Below are 20,848 nucleotides of genomic sequence, written 5' to 3'. Positions count from 1 at the left end.
ATTGTCCAGAGGAAAAAGACAGGGGGAACCCAAGACCACCTTTTCCTTACTTTACATTTTTACTGTCACTAACTAAACTAAGAATGCAAAGATGGCAAGATTCGCAGGAAGTCATGATGATTCAAGACTTCGAGCGAGAAACCCAAGAAAGAGGAGAGCGGTTGTCCCATTTTGCCAAGCCTTCTGTACCAGCCCATTCCATTGGGGTGGTTCTGGGCTCACAGGCTTCTTGCCATGGCCAGTTCTCACATCTTCTCTTCTCCACTTCCAGGCCCCAGTGCATTGTCTTAACAGGGGGACCCATGACAAGACCTGCTCTCTTGGATATAACTCACGCCTTTACCAAGAACAGTGGCCTTTGCATCTGCTGTGAAGTCTTTGTGGTAAGAGCCACTTCCTCCCCTGAAGGTGCTTTTTCCTCCCTGCTCACTTGTGTTCTTTTAGATGAGCCTAACAGGTACACACAGTGATTGGAGAATGGCAAGGCAGTTTGGACAAGGACGCTTTTCCTTGATTCCTATAGCAAGGACTAGCAAGGGCCCATGATCCTGAATTTAAATGAGTGGATACAATGTGTTTCAGATTTCACAAGAGACCAACTAAAAGTGATAAATATTTCTAAATGATGGTCTTTGAGTCAAGAAAAAGAGAATTGGCTCAGAAATAAAATGAAAATATTTGGGGTGATAACTGTCCCCAGAAATATGAAAGGATAGAATAGAAAGGATAGAGCCAGAGAACACTATTATATAGATTAACTGATGAGGAGAGAGCCAGACAGAATGGCCTTAAATGAAAGCATGTAGAATCTAGATTAAATATTTGGATAAACTTGATGACACTACAGATATCTAGGGAGTTAAACCAAGTTCTCCATGCCTTAGATAAATATTCAGAGCTGAATGAGTTCCTTTTTTGTTCAGGAAGTATGTGGTAGACTAATGATAACTTATTCGTGGTTTTCCCAGGAGGTATTCAAAGTAGATGCTAAACATTTAACCATAATTATTGACCAATCACCAATCTATAAAGTGAGGAGAAAGCATTAAAATTATAACAAAATAATAAGTCTAAATTCTCCAAACCAGCTACTTCTACTTGTATTCACACAGTGTGCTCTCACGTGCTCTCTCTCTGTGTATGTGTCTCCCTGTTTCTCTCTCTCTCTCATGCACACATACCACTCAAAATCCTCAACAATGCCAGTGTATTATTATCGTACTTACCTATTCTTCAAAGTATTTTCCTACAGTTTTTCTTATTTCAATCTACATAACAGTCTAGTGAGGCAGAGAGGAAAAGAAGCCCTGTTCTCACTATACTGATTAGAAAAGTGAGATTCAGGAAAATTAAATTATGCACAGGGTCACATGACAAGAAAGAGGCAGAGCCAGCATATCGGTCCAAGTCACCCAATTGTGCTCTGTGTTACAGCATGAGGAGAAAGCCTTAGCAGACTTGTATCCCTGAGAGTGCTGTTAGAATCAGGTAACACTCCCTAAACTTCCAATACTTGCTGGGGAATAGGGCTGTCAGGAAGCTGCGTAACCCTGGGGCCAGCCGACTGTGCAATGATGCAGGGGTTAATTCACCACATGTCATCATGACCAGCACTTAGGCATCTTTTTACACTTGGCAATACTCTAAATGCAATATGAAGCAAGCTGGTCATATTCTCTTTCCTCTCAGTGCTTATATGATAGTAACTTAAACAACATAACTCAATGTAATAATCCCGTAGTGGGTAGAGGGAATCCTACTGACTACATAAGATTGACAGGTTAAGTAATGACCAACAGTGACTCCAGAGGATTTTTAAAAATCTTATCAAGAACCCTTCTCTCATCTTTGGTGCCCTGGATTAGTGGATTTCATTTTGGCCAATAAAACACAGGAGCCAGTTTTGATGGAATAAGCAGTTTGGGGGGGTTTTCTTCTCTAGCAATTTAGAGAAAACTTAGTTTAGCAGGCAATAAAATATCTTTAGGACAGGAGAAGTGAACTTGGAGTATAAACAGTCATATATTAGTAAGGGAGAAAAGGTCTTTTTATAGAGATGAGATATTACTTTAAATTAACCCTTTGCTGCTTTAACTATAATAAAACAGTATGATTCTGGAATATCATTTCATGTGAAATAGGTACTTAGGTCTGTATCTCTAATGGCCCTGGTTGTTTGACATGTATATTGGACCACTTTATACATCACTGTGCTGGTCCCTCTGAGTAAGGCCCAAGAGCCTTGCTCCCAGGTGCTGAGGTTCTCTTGGGGACAGAAAATAGTCACTGTGTCAGTTACTGACTTTCCAATTAGCTACTCTCTGTGAGCTCCTGGGGCTGCAGATGCTGTCAGCATTTTTCAACTCCATGTTCAGTTGTCAATCATCTTTGCAAAGAAACAGATGGAAGGGGACGTAGCGGAAGTCGACCTACCATTAAATTTTTTTTCCCAAAAGCATAGTGGTTGGTGGTTAGGCCAACCTTGTGGCAAAGGTTAAATGGTAACAATGATGTTGAGAGATAACAATTTAATTTTTAACTCTAGGAAGCTCATGCTCATGGACTTTTGAGACACACAGTCAAGTTCTGAATCACTGTTTTGCCACCTATTAGCTGTGAGTCCCTTGGGCCCATAATTTAGTCTCCCTATGCCTCCATTTTCTCAGGTATAAAATGGGCATAATAATAATGATGATGATGATGATATGATGATGATAGCACCTACGTTTGTTACAGGGTTGTGAGAAATCTGTAAGATAAGCTTTCTAGTAGTCAGCTCAGTGTCTGTCAAATAGTAAATGCTCAATTAATTTTAGTTGTTACTGTTGATATTGTCATTATTATGGTATATTTTCGATATACCATGGTTGCCATTTTCATTCTGAAAATATATCCCCTTCAACAGAAACCTAAAACACCCTCTCTTAAAGAAACCACGTCCAAACTTTGGATCTTGGACTCTTAGGTATCCAATGGCTTGATCAGGATAGAATAGTGAGATACGCACTCCCACCCAACTAATCACTGGACAGCAGGCTCTGTGCTCCATCCCTCTGGTGACCTCCAGTTACTTGACGTGCTGACATGAAGTGCCATACACTACAAGGAAGGAGCAAGACACAGAGCTCACTGGCATTTCGATGCTGGTGGGTAGACAGAAAACACATGCCCCCAGCTGCCATTTCCTGCAAAGAGGCATTTTAAAAGGACTAGACATTGTAGCCCTAGAAGCTGCTGAAGTTGAAATTAAGAATTATTCTTTTGCTGGGCCCCAAGCCCACACTGTAGCCTTCCAACTATTCAACTAACTCTTACACTCACCCATCAGAGCCTCTTCCTACCTCTTGCCTTATTCTACTAAGCCTAAAGATTTCAGATGAGGGACCCCTCATCAGGACAAATTGGGGGATACTTTTTAAGGAATGCAGCTTGGCAACTTAAAATAATGTCTATTCTTCTCCTGTAAATTACCTTATAATAAGTCAGTGATATACTTATATCCCAGGAGCCTTTATATTCAACATGTAAGTAATTTTCTTTTTCTTGTGTGCCTCACTCCTCTCACCATATGAAGACTAGGAGTAGGATTCCACCTTCTAGCATCCCCTCGTATTTCTGAGCATAGCCAAGTTCAGCAACAGGCAAATATTAAGTCAAGGGTTGTGATCTCCACCAATTCTACCCTACGTACCGTGGCTTAAAAAACACTGCCTTTCTTTGTCAGTTAGTTTCCTCACTTATTCATAGTAGCTGGAGAGATAGTAAAACCAATCACTGCAGATTACTTAGTTTGGACTTATGTACCCTTAATTCTCTGGGTACACTACATTCAGTTCTAAAAGTATTACACTGTCAGTTCATCAAGTGAAAAGGCATCGTGCTTCAGCAGTCACTCACTCATCTACTTCTCAGTTTTGCATTTAAAGGAAGGTTGGTTTTTTTTTTTATTAAAACAAATATACTTTAAATATGGAAAGGTGGCCCAATTGATCTGGGATTTAAAATGCCAATCAGATAAAGTCATTATTGCCAGAAAATGCAACACTTACTTCTTTTCTAAATTTTGTCTTAAAACTGCAAAAGGCTTTCAAGTTTACAGTGGCATCTTTTATTAAGTACATTGTGTTGTGTTGGCAGAAAAATAAAGATTTTTTTTTAGATTGCTTCTATTTTTTATTTTGAAGCGTTAAGAAAAATATTAGGTTGAATCATGTGAAATTTACATTTTTGGATGTCAAAAGCTGTTGAATACTGGCAATTTCATATGACGAAACTATAGTCAATAAAACAACGCCCATATTCTACTTCTCCTAATTAACAACAGTTAGCATTTTTCTTAGATGCTTCCACTCACTTTTTAAATGAAATAAACCATTGCACATCAAGCTAAAGTCCCCTTTATAGCTGCTCAGCCCCAGGGACCTCTCTGTCTCCAAAGGCAATGTTATCTGAGTTTGATTGATTTTCTTCTAGTCATTTCACCTATGTGTACCAAGATGTAGATCTATTTTGATTAATGTTTTCCTACTCATTAATATTCTTTAAACCTTGATTGCCCTGTTCTCCCCTCTCACTGTAAAGAAGAAAAGGAATAACTTTTGACCAGCTTCCTCATATAGATCCCCTTTTAACAAGATATCACCCTGTTACCCTTTCTCTCTCTCTCTCTCTTTTTTTTTTGGAAAATTTACAAAATATCTTAACAAAACCTAAAATTCTTTTTGAATTCAAAGAATCTCTTAAGAAAATTAGAAAATTCAGGTAAGACAACCAACTTTTAACTCTACGGCTCATGGAGGGCAGTTCAAGCATAGATAACCCAGGGAAAATTAAAATTTCCATTTTTTTTTCTATTGTCATCCTTCTTTTAATCTCAACTTTCACCTCCATCTAGAAGAAAATGCTTTTTTTTAGATGAATTTATTCTTTTATAGTCATTAATTCTCTGTCATGATGTTAATAAAATAATGACATGACAAAATACGGGAAGAATGAAGTGACCTATGACTGGGTACTAGGATGCATGGTGAAATGAAATATGCACCAAATCAGAAAAGGAAAAATTTTCTTTCCCACAGTTCCAACCAGAGAGGCAAGGAAAGCAAAGCAAAGACAGAGCAATAAGACTCTTAATGTTTTAAAATATAAGAGTTGGAAAGAACACTGAATTTGGCCCAAATTCCTCTATTTGATCCCAATAATATTGGAAGTCCTTTGCAAATTCTTTTTCATAATATTCATTTATTTGAAGTAATGTCACATCAGTTTCTTCTCCAGACTAAATAATTAGAATTCCTTTACCACTTTCTCAATCAATGTCAAAGTTATAATATATACAAAAATTTTAGAGCTTCTTTGTTCAAATCCTGAATTAACTTATATACTCATATTTTGGATCCTAACTGAGCTAATCTCTATAATATTTTAATTGGGTGGTTAAATTCATTTTTGTGACTATGACGTATTTGAATGTTGAATAATTATATTCCAGTGTGTCTTCCCTTTCTGTTAGTTTGCTTTTTCCATACTACATTTGTATTGTAGCCTTGCCTCACATTAATAAGTGTGCTACAAGGATATTATAATTGCTTTTAGCCAAGAGAGATTCTACGTGAAATATTTTTATGACTTCTCAATATGGCAAATTTAGGCACTAAAGTAAATCTCTCTGTCACAATTAATGTTTAATTTGGATTTCTGTAATACTAAAAGATATATATTAGACTATATTTATTTAAATAAATGCCAGTTTCCCCAGGGGTTCAAAGTCATTGTGTTACAACTCAATATACTCATAGTCTGATACCTTTCCTAGCTGTTGGTTATTCTTCTATGTCATGGCTGTTGTTACCATTCCGCTTCATTGAATAAAATATTTCTTCTTTCTTTTGCAATTGATGGTGTCTAGGATGACCAAGAAGGACTAGTGGTTGAAATGCATTGACAGTTAGAACCCTGAGCGAAATTTGATCTATAATGACATATGTTTCCTCAGGCTAGGTCTTCTGGTTTAATAACTATCCTTCCTATGCCTTTACCTTCTCCATCTTCATTGGAGGTTCTTATTTTTTAACTGTAATGTAAGTTATCCAAACTGCTTTGATATGTTGGTAAGTTCTAGAAAATATTCTGGTAAAAATAAGTGCAAAAAAGAATCTGACCCAATTTAAATAGAATGTTAAAATGGAAGTGACCCCAGAGAATACTAGTGTTGTATAATAGACATATAATATGTGCCACAAATGTAATTTAAAATTTTCTAGTAGCCAATTAAAAAAAGTAAAAAGAAACAGGTAAATGCAATGCATCCAGGTTATTATCATTTCAATATACAATCAGTATTAAAGTATTAATGAGATATTTTACATTCTTTTTTTCATACTAAGGCTTCAAAGTCCAGTGTATGTTTTACATTTCCAGTACCTCTCTGTATGGACTAGCCACATTTCAAATGCTCAATATCAACATGTACATAAGGGCTAATCATACTGGACAGTGATGGCCTAGACAATTTCCTTATTCTTATGAATGTAGAGCCCACATTGAGAGAAAACAAATGGCATACCCAGGGTATCAGCTAGACAGTGCCAAGAGCCAGCTCTAAACCCTACACTCTAGCTCCCAGTTGAGCACTCTTTCAGCTCTGTTGTAGAACAGACACAGTGGTGGAATAAGGTCTGGGACTTCAACAAGATTGTGAGGACTCTTTTATTATAATAACAATCAACTTTGGATGAGCACTTACTATATTCCAGACATCATACTAGGTAGTTTATCATGACTGCTTGAGATGACCTTGCAGGGTAGCTATTTGATCCCTGTTTCCAGAATAACTTATCAAAGCTCAGACATCATTAACTACCTCCAAAGTGGCCAAACTTAGAACCCAAGTTCTGTCTGACCACAAAACCTGATATCTTTTTCATACACACCACGCCCTTTCTCTCCAATCCAAGACCCTCTAAGACTACAACTCCAGGCATGATCTGAGGACGAGCAGCATCTGTGTCATCTGGGAGTCTGTTAGAAATGCAGAATCTTAAGCCCCATTCCAGTCCTGCTCACTGCCTTTTACCAAGATCTGAGGTGGTTAGTAAGAAATCTAACACAATTCAATAAAATACCAAATCTCTCTATGAACTGAAAGAATTTCCCAGGAAAATAGTAGATTTCTACCTTTGTCAGGCACATGGTAGATAATCAGAAATACCTTTGGGATTGATTTGAAACATGCAAAGACTAGCGCTAGCTTGGACATTTAAGGAAGAAGAAACAGGAACAGAAATCTTAATTAAAATGAGCTTCCAGAACTCAAATCTTGAAATTATAAAATGCTTCATCTACCGCCGCAACACCTGCCTCCTTCTCTCTTAATCTGTTCTTCCTATGCCATAGGTATGTGAATTTCTATCCCACCAACTTCATTGAGTAGTGGGAAATGTTAATTCGAATAGGAGTATGTCAACATTACACAGGGAAAAGTGGTACAAAGGTGTCTTCACCATACACAGAAAGCAATGAATGGGCCTAATCGAATTGTCAAGATGTGGTAGTTCCTGCCAGGATTTGCAACTCACCATATTTTGGCTCCCAAGAGTGCTGTCACATTTCTTGAAACTGGGCTCTAGCTGAGATTTCCTTGGTGTTCCTAAATGTGGCTCTCGCTATTGAGTCGAAGGTTGATTGTGAATTTATCCTCAACTTCTTCAATCACATTTTCAGTATTTTTCTCATGTGCCATGATGCCCTCAGCTCTTTCTTTCGACATGAGGCAGTTAATTAAGTAGGTGCTAATACATCTAGACATTCTGCATGGAAATTGAAAAATGTGAGCAACCCAGCTCCTCTCCAGAAGGTTGAATTTCTGTGAATCCTGTTTAGTGAGGTGTTTTCCCCTCTTTCCCATTTCTTAACTCAATGCGGGCATTGCTGGCTATTTTTGTCCTTTAGAAAACAACAGCAGTGTGATGTATAATAGCAGGGCTTCTAACCAATATTTGATTGTGTCGTACAGGGACCGCGCAAGCTGTGTGTTAAAGAGATGAACAGTGGCATGGCAAAAAAGCAGGCCTGGCTTATAAAAAACAAAATCAAGGCTTTTTATGCAGCAGTGGCGGCAGATTGTTTCAGGGATGGTGTCCGAAGTCTCCTTCAGGTAAGGCAGGCATTAAGGGAATGAGTACAGAGGCAAAAGACAATTAGCACTCCATTTTAATGAAGCTCCCAAATGGAATGGCTCCAGTTAGGCAGACTAGCATCAGAGATCAGTGCAGATGGTTAAGGAATTCATTTTGAATTCCTGGGGATAGGCAAAGCTAAAACAGAAGCAGAGAGGTTCTATTACAATGAACTATGAGTGATTCACTGGAAATGGAAAATGAGGTTGCCTTTGGCCAACAGCATATATTCTGTCCCCATACTTATTGAAATGCAAATTTGTTCTGATCGTTGACGACATTCAAGATCCTATTAAAACTTCAAACTATTTTTACATCTCATACTGAATATAGCAATGCTCAAGTCAGGCATTCTTTTCCTTTTTTCTTTTGCAAATGGTGTGAGGGCAGCTGCAAGACTGGACTAAATAAATTCCTGGTGATCCCGGGCATAAAATCTCCCTCTCCTCCTAAATTATTTCCAGAATGTTAAATAAAATGTAATAATATCTGTGGTTCAACACTAAAACCCACAGTCCTTCCATCTTTTTTCCCTTATTCTTTCCTTTTTCCTCACCTTCTATAATAAATATATAGAGTCTTTCCCTAGTTCTGATTTTCATAATTTAGAGTGCCAGGGAATCCTAAAACAATCCAAGAGAAACTCAGAAATTATAGGGCTTGGCTTTCTAATAATTTGGGCTTTAATATGGTTGGAAAAACCTGATTCTACATATACTAAATGATGTATTTAGCTTTCAGAATTGCCACCTACAGGAGTGTCAAAATTCAGGATTGCTTCCAGGTAACTCTGATGGTTTATACAGGCAAGAAAGAAAACATGTTGATTAAATTGTAATATTTTGGAGAGTAAGAGTATTTGATGCATTTCTGTCTGCAGAGAAACCATTTCTGAAAGATCTAGTACCCCCATGAGTCTCATTTCATCTGTTTTTAATTTGATAAACCACAGAAATAGGTGTCATTGCAAGATGCTGATTTTTCTTTCAGTAGTGAGTTACTTTTCAGTAGCTCTTTGGTTAAATACGTTGGGAAGGTTACACATTTAATGTAAAATTATCATGGAAGATTAGTAAAATAATAAATTTCAACTAGGAATGAGAGGACAGACACAAAATAAGAAGAGGGAGTGAAAGGACATTGGTATGGAAAACAATTCACATGCTAATCCAGAAGAAATTGTAAAAAATTTCGACAGTGCATAAAGCTTGTTCACCTGAATTTCTTCAAAGAAAAATGGTGGAGTACAGAGGGGTCATGACAAAAAGGGCAGGACAGAGTGGCACTAAAGGGAAGCACTGACAGCTACAGCATTTTGAATAAAGAAATTATGGTATGAATGACCACATCCCCAAATTGTAGTCACGGAAAAGACTACATCCATACTGCCGTGCATCTGCCAGGGGCCAGATGACAGCTCTAAGGAGCTGTTCTGCTACCTGTACATTTCTAAGGGCAATACACCAAATGTGGTGGAGGCAAAGTTTATTTCAGGAACCCTCCATCAATGCCTATCTCTTTCCACTTGTTACTGTCCCCTCTAAAATACCCCCCTCTGATCATTTGTTTCACTCTTCCCATAACCCAGAATATCCTTCCTTCACTTCCACTGCTCTCCTTACCTTTACTTGGCAACATCTAACCAACCTGCAAGATCCAAAACAAATGCCACCTCTCCCATGAAACCATTCATGAATCCTTAGCTGGAATTCAAATTTTCTTCCTTTATGCTTCCATATGATTTCCTACTGCATTTGCACTTGAATTATAATTATTATATATCTCATCACCTCAACCTTATTCTAAGCTCCTTCAGGCCAAAGAATATGCCTCACTACTCTCTCACAGCACCTAACACAGCACTTTGCAATTAATAGGTGCTCAGTAATATTGCCGGATTAAATTTAATTAACTGGAAGCCGTATTCTGTCATCTAATGGGGGGAATGAAACTTCTGATATGGAAGATGGCTATTCATGATACTGTCATGTAAGAGATTTAGGTTCTGGAAACATAGTTCAGTTATTCTTCAATAAATAATGTAAGTAGAAGTTTCAGCGATCCTTCTATATAAGAACTTTCCAAACATGGATTTTATTGCTAATGACATTATGGATACAGCAGGTGGAAATGAGCTTTGAACCACTAAGTTACAACACACATGCCAACAGATAAGCCGACCCTCACTTGATTTTAAATTACTGAACCATTTTAATGAGTGTATCAGAAGAAATGCAAATGACTGCTAATTTAGAAAAGCTTCATTTCTGTCATCTAAAATCCATTTATGGCTGAGATGATTTAGAACTAATCTTTCTATTTTATGCTTGAGTACAGGCATGAAGGACATGCACTAAAATGTAATCTAATCGTCAGAATCTTCAGAACATTACTTCAGTGCTCTTTTGGACATTATTTTTCATTTGCAGTGGTAGTTTCCTGGCCTGGTAAGGATTGCCCATGTGTTTATCTCCTCTGTTTAGGCCTCAGGCTTAGGAAGAATGAAACCAAACACTCTGGTGATTGGATATAAAAAAAACTGGAGGAAGGCTCCCCTGACAGAGATTGAAAACTACGTGGGAATCATACAGTAAGTGATGGATTTCAAGACGTGCTCTTGTTTATAAAGCACTAACCAGGGCAGTACATAACTGACACTGTTGTACAGAATAAATTGCCTGAGAAGAAGACATTCCCCTGGTACTCTGAATTCTTTACCAAAGTGAGAAAACATTGCCAATATAATAGAACTTGAGGGAATCATAGCATCAGAGGAGCCAGGGTTGGGGAAATTTGGTGTCAAAGAAAAAGGTAAATATTAAGAGCTACAATCTTAAAACCTATTTATAAGAGCAAAAGCAAAGGACAGCTAGGTAAGGAAGGAATTGTTCTTTCAAAACACTTGGATCTTCTGTTGACTGGTGTGCTCAATTCAGTCGTTGTCTTATCCTGCGCCTTGGATAATGAGTTCACTACCCCAGAGCCTCAGCTCTCCCTTTGCTGATGTAGCAGTGTTGGTTTATAGACAAAAAGTGAGTTCTAAAAGGTATGTGACAGGGCTTCCCTGGTGGCGCAGTGGTTGAGAATCTGCCTGCCAATGCAGGGGACACGGGTTCGAGCCCTGGTCTGGGAAGATCCCACATGCTGCGGAGCAACTAGGCCAGTGAGCCACAATTACTGAGCCTGCGCGTCTGGAGCCTGTGCTCCGCAACAAAAGAGGCCGCGATAATGAGAGGCCCGCGCACCGCGGTGAAGAGTGGCCCCCACTTGCCGCAACTAGAGAAAGCCCTCGCACGGAAACGAAGACCCAACACAGCCATAAATAAATAAATAAATAAATAAACCCAAAGTTTAAAAAAAAAAAAAAGAAAAAAAAAGACAACGAAACTCAACAGTTTGGTTAAAAAAAAAAAAAAGGTATGTGACATCTAATATCTAAAAATTGAAGAAGTCTTGGGAAAGGGATAATAATGATAATCCTTAAAAGACTAGCCGGTGCCAGGCTAATGTCCTTAACGTGAATTATCCCACTTAATTCTCACAAGAAGCGTTTGAAGTAAGTACTTCAAATGGGAAGTACTGTTCCCATTTTTAAAGTAGAGACACAGACATTAAAAATTAAGTAAAATGCAGAAAATGACAGAGTTTTATAAGTGACAAAGATGGAATTCTGACCCAGGACCAACTGAATTCAAAGTTTAAACTAATGATCCCAATGCTATGCGACCTCCAAAAAGTATATATATACACAAAGTATTACCTGGCTTGGTTCCTTCTTTTGAGTAAGAGAAAACAAATTCTACACGTACAGAGAAGCTCAGGGTGTCCTCAGTGACATTCTAGAAAATTGAGCATTTCTTCCAGGCTTGAACATACTTAACCAGCTTTGTCTCAAGGGGGGCAATGTTAGCTACCCCTAACAGCCGTCTTTTGTGTCAACAGCTCTGCAAATGGAAGATTTCCTCTGTCTGGGTTCTGACTTCGCTCTGATTTCATACCACAGGGTGGAGAACGTGCTGAGAGGTCTGGCTGCACTTAAAAGTCCTTAATACACAGGAAAGAAATACTCATCCCTGCAAAGCAAGCATATACGCAGTGCTCCTTATACCAGGATCTGTCCTCCGGCCCCTGCTAGAATGAGCATCACATTTACCATTATTTGGGGGAGATTTAGGGAACATTAACAAAAGTATTCTAATATTAGTTCTATTAAAAAGAAGCATAGGGGGGCTTCCCTGGTGGCGCAGTGGTTGAGAATCTGCCTGCCAGTGCAGGGGACACGGGTTCGAGCCCTGGTCTGGGAAGATCCCACATGCCGCGGAGCAACTAGGCCCGTGAGCCACAACCACTGAGCCTGCACGTCTGGAGCCTGTGCTCCGCAACAAGAGAGGCCGCGATAGTGAGATGCCTGCGCACCGCGATGAAGAGTGGCCCCCACTTGCCGCAACTAGAGAAAGCCCTCGCACAGAAACGAAGACCCAACACAGCCAAAAATAAATAAACAAGTAAATAAAGGAGTTCCTTAAAAAAAAAAAAAAAAGAAGCATAAGAAAATAATTTTCATCTTCTGAAATTATATGCATTACTGACCAAACAAACATTCACTTAACAGTCCTCTTAACCTGGGGAACCCATGTATTAAATGTATCCTCCTGAATTGTGTTCCCTAAACATATAAAGGCTGGATGCCACGTGCTGCTATCTGGCTCCTGCTGGTGCTCTAAGTTCAGCAGGTTAAGGCTAAACCAGGTGATCAGGGACAGAATTTTGCCAGGCTTAGCAAACAGCATTTTGATATATTTTAAATCACACTCAGTTGCTGACTAGACATTCTTAGAAATGGATTAGATCCACACTCTGTCATCCAGATTCTTCAGTAAAATGTTGTCCTCACCTTTGGGAACAAAAAAAGGGTGGAGCAAATAGGAAGAAATATGTGAATCTTCAGTCAAAGAGTCCATCAGTTGATACAAAATTATCTGAGTTCGTCTTCCAAACTCCCTACCATCCAAAACATTGTAAAAATTCAAAGGACCAAAATAATCAAACCCAGTAATATCAAGCTGAGGAGACTTCTGGCTTTTATACCAAATTAATGATTGGTCTTCTTGGTAATAAAGTTCAGTGTTAAGGTGGCTCAGATTTGTAATAGTATAAAACTTAGCTGGTTTGGTGAAGTTAAATGACTTTATTACAACAGCACTGGGGTCAATACAGAAGGAAGACAATCAGACATCCATGTTGTATTTCCTTTTCTAACTTTTTCGTTCTGTTCTGTTTTATGATGTAAAGCACAGTATTATTATTAACATAAAGGGGTATCACTACAATAGTACAATATTTTACCATTTTTCTTTGACTAAAAGGTTTTAAATTTCTGTAATATTCTTAAGTATGGTTTAATTTTAATTAAAATAATTGTATTAGTTTCCATGGGCTGCCATAAAATATTACCTCAAACTTAATGACTTAAAACAACACAAATGTGTTAGCTTACAAATACATAGGTTAAAAGTCTGAGACTCAGAAAGAGAAAGACAAATACCATATGATATCACTTATACGTGGAATCTAAAATATGATACAAATGAATGTATTTACAAAACAGACAGACTCATGGACTTAGAAAACAAGCTTAGGTTTACCAAAGAGGAAAGGGGGTGAGGGAGGGATAAATTAGGAGTTTGGTACTAGTAGATACAAACTACTATTTATAAAATAGATAAACAACAAGGTCCTACTGGATAGCACAGGGAACTATATTCAATATCCTCTAATAAACCATAATGGAAAAGAATATGAAAAAGAATATATATATATATATATATAACTGAATCACTTTGCTGTACACCAGAAACAAATAAAACATTGTAAATCAACTATACTTCAATTTTATAAAATAGCTCAGATACTAACTTCCTGAGCTGGAATCAAGGTGTGGGCTGAGCTGTTTTCCCTTCTGGAGGCTCTAGGAGAGAATTCCTGGGCTTGCCTTTTCTAGGTTCTACAGGCTGCCCACTGCTCATGGCCCCTGCCTCCATCTGCAAAGCTCTTGATGGGTCAAGTCCTTCTCACACCACATTATTCTGACCTCTTCTTCTGCCTCCCAATTTCACTTTTAAGGACCCTTGTGATTACACTGGGCCCACCCACATTATCCAGGATAGATAGTCTCCCCATCTCATGGTCCTTAACCTAATCACATCTGCAAAGTCCTTTCTGCCATGTAAAGTAACATATTCATAGGTTCCAGGGATTAGAATGTGGATGCCTTTGGGGATCCACAATTATTCCGCCTAACGCAGAATCCAAATATTTTTTGTGGAACACACTGTCTGCTTTTTATAATCAAGGACACCTCAAACAAGATTTATCAGAAATTTACCTTGTGGCACTTTTGCTAGAATGGATCTATTTTTTTAAGTGAAGTTCACTTACGGTTCAAATTTTGAATGGATATTCATATTATACTGAACTTATTTATATCACTATTTGAAAATTCAGGTTTACTTTGGCTAGAGACTTGTTTGCATATCGTGAGACAATCACAAACTGCATTGTTTCTGGGAAAGGACAACCGAACGGAAAGGTTCCTTGGGATTCGTTCAATCCATAAACGATTGAACAAAGGAACTCCCAAGGAGAATATTTCAAATGAACTCAAAGTACTAATCAGTTTGCCCAATATTTAAGGGCAAAGAAAAAATGTTCTGCGAGAACACAGTTAAAAGAGCAAGGCTTTCTTTCCCTTCTAGATAATCTAATTCCATTGGGTTGGGTTTAGAGAAGGCACAACTGCCAATTTCAACAGGATAGAGTTGCCATGAAAAAGTGTTGCTTCAAATGGTCTCTCCAAAGTCAATGATAAAAGTTCCCCAGAGGAAATGGAGACATTTTTAACTGGGAACTTGATGTCCAAAGCGTTGTAGGATTCCTCCTCAATGGGTAAGAGGTTTGACTGATAATTTCAAAGGCTCTTTGCAGCCTTGAAACTTCTGTTCTAAATATTTCAGCAATTGTTTTGTTTACATTAGAAAAGAATCAAGCATTTTAAATAATCAAAATTCTAATCTTAATCAAAATTCTAGTTGATAGTATTGTTTGAATAAGAGTTAGTTACCTTTACTCAAAATACATTTTTAAAAGACATCAAGGGAAAACAAACAAACAGAAAAGGCTATCAGCTCCTGGCTATGTTTGAAAGTGAATTTTTGTAGTTTAATTACATTAAAATCCTAGAAGCAAGTTCAGTATTAGTCCAAATCTTGAGGATTAAAGGAGTCATTTAAATCACTAACCATTTTGCTTCCACTTTCAGTGATGCGTTTGATTTTGAGATTGGTGTTGTCATAGTCAGAATCAGCCAAGGGTTTGACATCTCCCAGGTTCTTCAGGTGCAAGGTATGTATTTTCTTTATTCAACCAATAGATATTCATTGAGCACCTACTCCCTGCCTGGCATTGTTCTAGGTTCTGGGGATAGCACAGTACCCAATACAGACAAAATCCCCAACAATGCAGCTAACGTTCTTGTGTTGACACGAGGTGTGTACACTTTCCCCGTGTTTTCCTCATTGCTAATGCAAGTGGCCTTTGTCCTGCTAACCAAAAATATAGAATAATTCAGGGCAGATATCAATTATTCTTCTCGTCACAAAACCACAAAGCTAGCATCACTTAAAATAAATACCTTTGGTAAAATAAACTGCCAAATTGATTTTTGCAAGATGTTTCAGAAAATGAAGATTGTTTCCTCAGAAAACCATGTATTTTGTTTTTAAGCGTCTATGATCTGGTTTGTAGCTAACATGGAAATGAGCCTGAATGTATCATGCTGTGAATCACCAATCTAAGTCAGAGGCAGAAACGCTAATTCAGTTTAGTGATTCTGCTTTTTCCCTGTAGAGGATTTCCCATATACTACTTGTTTAGTCTTAGAGTTTAAACACATCCTCTCGTGTATGGAGTGAAGGACACACCTAAAGAGTCGCTAAAATATTAAGATAGAACTCTAATCCATTACTTATCTCTTTAGCTAAACTTCACAATAGAGTCCACTGACAAGATGACACTAAAACAAAAGGTACCTCTTGTGTACCAGGCATGGTGTATATGTCAGCGCTGGTAGACTAAGACTAATAAGAGTCTGTAATCTCAAGACACTCACAGCCCCATGATGAAAATGGGTGTACTGTTAGTGTGACAATAGGGTATTATGGGAAAGAGAAAAGGGGCACTTAACTCCAAAAGGCTTCCTGGAGGAAATTACCTTTGATTTTAGATCTAGTGGATGAGTAGGAGTTAACCAGGCAATGTTGGGAGAGAGAAAAATGAGAGTTTGAGCAACAGTATTCCTGGCAAAGAGGAGAGCATTAGCAAAGATGTGAAGACACAGGAATATGGAGGAATGGGGTATATGGGCAACCGAAAGCAGATTCGTGTAACTGAAGTGAAAAGTATGGGGCTTCCCTGGTGGCGCAGTGGTTAAGAATCCGCCTGCCAATGCAGGGGACTCGGGTTCCAGCCCTGGTCCGGGAAGCTCCCTTAAAAAAAAAAAAAAAAAAGTATGAAGCAGACAATAGTGAAATAGTGAAATATGAAGCTGCTGACATAAGATCCTGATTTTAAAAGGCTCATTTGTCATATTAAAAATTGTGGGCCATATTCTATAGACAATGAGGAACTGCTGAAGAGATTTAAGTGAGGGAATAATATGGTGAAATTTGAGTTTTAGAGCTCATACCCTTTCAGTTACATGAGGCACGGACGTGAAGAGGACTAGAGTAGAGACAGAAACACAAATCAAAAAGATTTTTGTAATAATCAAAGCCAGAGAAGGTAACAGCCTGGACTAGAGCAGCCTCTCTCAGGGGATGGAGAGAAAAGGACAGAGTACTTTGGAGGCACAAAGAGCAGCATTTTAGGTTTGATAGGATGTGTGGGATATGGGAGAGGCAGGAGCGAAAAAATATTCCTTGGCTGACAATGAACGGTGGTGCTACCAATGGAAATGGGAAACACAAGAGGAAGAGCAGGTTTAATGAAGAGATGTCTGGTTCAGTTTTAAACAAGGTCCTGTGGGAAATCCTGCCAGAACTGTCCAATAGGCATTTAGACAGTCCTGGTCTTAACGGAGAAATCTGAGATGGAGATGTCGATTTAGATGTTTTGGGTCAAATTGTGTCCTCCAGAATTTGTATGTTGTGGTCCTAACCTCAGAATGTGACTGTATTTAGAGACAGGGCCTTTAAAGAAGTAAGGAAGGTAAAATGAGATCAGTAGGTTTGGTCCTAATCCCATGTGAATGGAGTCCTTATGAAAAGAGGAGATAGGACACAGACAAGCACAGAGGAAAGATCATGTGAAGACAAAGGGAGAAGATGGCCATCTACACACCAAGGAGAGAGGCCTCAGAATGAAACCAACCCTGCCAACACCTTGACATTGGACTTCTAGTCTCCAGAACTGCAAGAAAATAAATTTTGGTTGTGTTCTGTCCAGTCTATGGTATGTGTTATGACAGCCCCACCAAATTAAGACAAGAGACATCATAATTAAGGTGAAAATTGAAACTGTGACACTGGAAAATATAACCCCAAAAGTGTGTATAGTCAAGAGCCCCAAGGCACAGGAAAAGGGTCCCCAAGGAGGAGCAGGGAAGGAGCGGCCAGAGAAGTAAAGGAACCAGGAGTCCGTGTTGTCATGGAAGTCTTGGGAGCAGAGTGCTCAGAATGACAAGAATTATCAGCATTGCCAAATGCAGCAAAAAATACCAGTAAAACTGCAAATGAAATATAATTGACATGGCACAGATGACCTTAGAACAATTTCTGTAGAGCGGTGTTGGCAGAATCCAGAATGCAGTAGGTTAAGGAGAGAATACGCGATGATGAGGCAGAGAATGTGGATGTGGCCCACCATATGAGAAGTCTGGAAGTTAAGGAGAGGAATGAGGTTGAGGAGGTTTCCTACAGGGAGACCTATAGACCTTAGAATGGGAGAAAGGCTTGTTTCCAGGCTGAAAAAGATGGGCTCAAGAGAGCAGGAGAGATTGAAGATGAGGGTGAAGAAAGAGATGACCATGGAGTAAGATCCTGGAGGAACAGGAAGAATCCAGGGAAGGGCATGAATGAAAGAGTTGGCCTAACACAGAAGAAAAATGCTTCATCTTCTAAAATTAGAGTAAAGAGGGGAGGACTGATGAAGAGGTCTGTGGATTTGTAAGAGTGGTAAATTGAGGAAGATCATGCACAACAGTCTCAATTCTCTCTATGTAGCTGGAGCAATTTTGCTAGCTGTCCGCTTTTTCTCTAGCGGCACTTGGTCTCCAGGGTAAAGAGGATCAGGGTTTTGCCAGATAGGTTCACAGAAAGGAAAAGCCTGCAAGAGATTTGACAGTGCAGGTGCCTAATGGGTTCAGATTCTATTTGGGCATTTCACGATTGTCTCCATCCTAACAGAAGGGAACATGAGTGAATTAGGTGAATTTTTGTGATGCAACAATTCTTTTCTTGCAAGGGAAGAGGAGAAAGAAGAAGAAATTAGAAATCAAGCACTTGTAAACGATGGAGAACCACTATCTGATATGTATACTCTATGATTTTGTATGAAGAGCTTTAAGAAATAAAACTGAGAGTAGAGTCCATCCTATGCAAAATTGCAATATAAAGGTTATCTTTGGTGCCTTCGGCCTTCCTTTTTTATGCCCCTTTTCTTTTTCACGGACCCTTTATATCTCCAGGTCAGATATACTAATTCTACATGGTGTTCATGATTCATTTATATTCCTTCCTAGTAGAACTTAATACATTGTAGCAACAGGAGCTCAAATTTTTGAGCACTTATTATGTGCCATGTGTTACGCTTCATGTTCACATGTAACAGTTATCATCCCAACTACCCTATAAGGAAAATACAATCATTGTCCCCATTTTACAGCTAATAAAATTGAGGCTTCCCTAAGATTCACAGTGCTAGTAATTAGTAGAGCTAATATTCAAACCTATGTCTGTTTGAAGCCTCTATTCTACCTTTCTAAAAGGAGAGCTAGAGAGGAAATGACTTACATAATGAGAAGCAGTGGTAAAATCCAAGAGATGGGAATGGAACAAGGCTATTCCTTCAGAAACGCAGCATAGAGGCTGCCTGACTGTGGTGAGATAGACATGATGTCGAGGACAATCACAAGAACCTAATATGAAGAGACCTGTTCTGTTAACCTTCTACATTTTACTTTAATTTTTCAGCCTTTTGTGCTGTACTGTTTTTCCATCTAAAAAAATGAGAATGCAAAATACAATTTGTATTAAATTATACATTTGCATTTGTTTTGTATGTTGATCTCTTCAAGCTGAAAGATGTGATGTAGCTCCCACCCCTCGCTGCTCCATCTGCCAAAATGCACCGTCAATTTAGTTCTATAAAGCAATACAGCAAGCAAATTCTGTATGTTTCTGAAAGAATCCTGGCAGTGAACTGCATCCCCTTTTAATTTCCCAAGGGATGTATCTAATTTATATCAACTTTGATGTTTGAAATATTTTTGCTTCTTAGTCAAGAAAGGGAAAATGCAGTAGGATGCTAATAAAATAATTATAAGTACCAATTATCTAGAGTAAATGAAAAAATAGCATTACACAAATACATGAACATGCAGAAAAACAACAGCATTATGATAGAAATTAACTTTACCCCACATTTCCATGCATTGTTTTGAAGTTACATAATTTATGACACAACCTTCATATTAGATTTTGAATTGGAAGAAATAAGCTTGCATTTCATTGTATTATGCTGTAATATAGGGCTTAATAAGAGCCTGATAAATCTTAAGTATTGCATTACAATATGTTAATGATAATCATTATAGCTTTTCCAAAACAGACACCACAGTGTCATCACAGATTATAATTTAAAGGAAATATTAGCAATTCAGAGTGCCCATATACTGTAGTTAATAAAGCAGTGAATAGAAATCAACTTTATAGGTAATTTACCAGCTAATGACAATTATTTCTATACTGTGTCTCAGGCTTATGTGAAGAGAATAACTTTTTATGTAAATAAGATTGATGCTCATAGCATTATTACTTGTATAGTGCAGCAACTCATCCAGTACTGATGGCTGATAGTTTCTCTTAAGAAATCAGTTTATTGCCTGACAACACAAAAAAATGCAGTATTTCATATTGTTCACTTCCCACGGGTATTTAGCAAGTTTGCCAACTACAACATAGAGTCCAAATTGTACTGGTAGGAAATAACGTGATGAAACGTGATTCGCAATATACTGCGGTCAAGTGTTCCATGTAAGTACTGCACAATTTATGACCATCTCAGAGCACGAGGGTTCTGCTGTGTCTGATAGAGTGGCTTAGCAAAATAAAGACAGATGGCAGTGTAGTAAATAATTACTTGATTGGAAGGCAACCACTGCAGGATTCCTTCCTGTCTTCAATTCAACTAGACTTCTCCTGGGGTACGGCACATTGATTCATGTGAGCATCTACAGCTTTGAGTTGATTGATCAAGAAAGAATCATAATTTAATAATTAATAAAGAAAAAGGATGCTGTGAAGTTGGAGGATACGCGATTCCTCAGTGGGTTTCCCTGCTCTCTCTTTTGTTGTCAGATATTTGACTATTCTCTATCTCTCAGATTCAGACTGAAC

General features: G+C 38.3%; 1 protein-coding gene across 6 annotated transcripts in view; it reads left to right on the top strand.

Annotated features, from left to right (window-relative positions):
- SLC12A1 (solute carrier family 12 member 1) overlaps positions 1 to 20,848 on the top strand; it is a 92,353-nt gene that overhangs the window by 51,650 nt on the left and 19,855 nt on the right. For all 6 annotated transcript variants that reach the window (XM_061180337.1, XM_061180336.1, XM_061180335.1 and 3 more), the window contains 4 exons: positions 272 to 383; positions 8,015 to 8,155; positions 10,661 to 10,767; positions 15,496 to 15,578. In XM_061180337.1, the coding sequence (XP_061036320.1) occupies positions 272 to 383; positions 8,015 to 8,155; positions 10,661 to 10,767; positions 15,496 to 15,578 (443 nt within the window). The remainder of the gene's footprint in view (positions 1 to 271; positions 384 to 8,014; positions 8,156 to 10,660; positions 10,768 to 15,495; positions 15,579 to 20,848) is intronic.

The sequence above is a fragment of the Eubalaena glacialis genome, chromosome 2 (genome assembly GCF_028564815.1).
Source record: "Eubalaena glacialis isolate mEubGla1 chromosome 2, mEubGla1.1.hap2.+ XY, whole genome shotgun sequence".
NCBI lineage: Eukaryota > Metazoa > Chordata > Mammalia > Artiodactyla > Balaenidae > Eubalaena > Eubalaena glacialis.
This window is presented reverse-complemented; position numbering and strand designations above follow the sequence as displayed.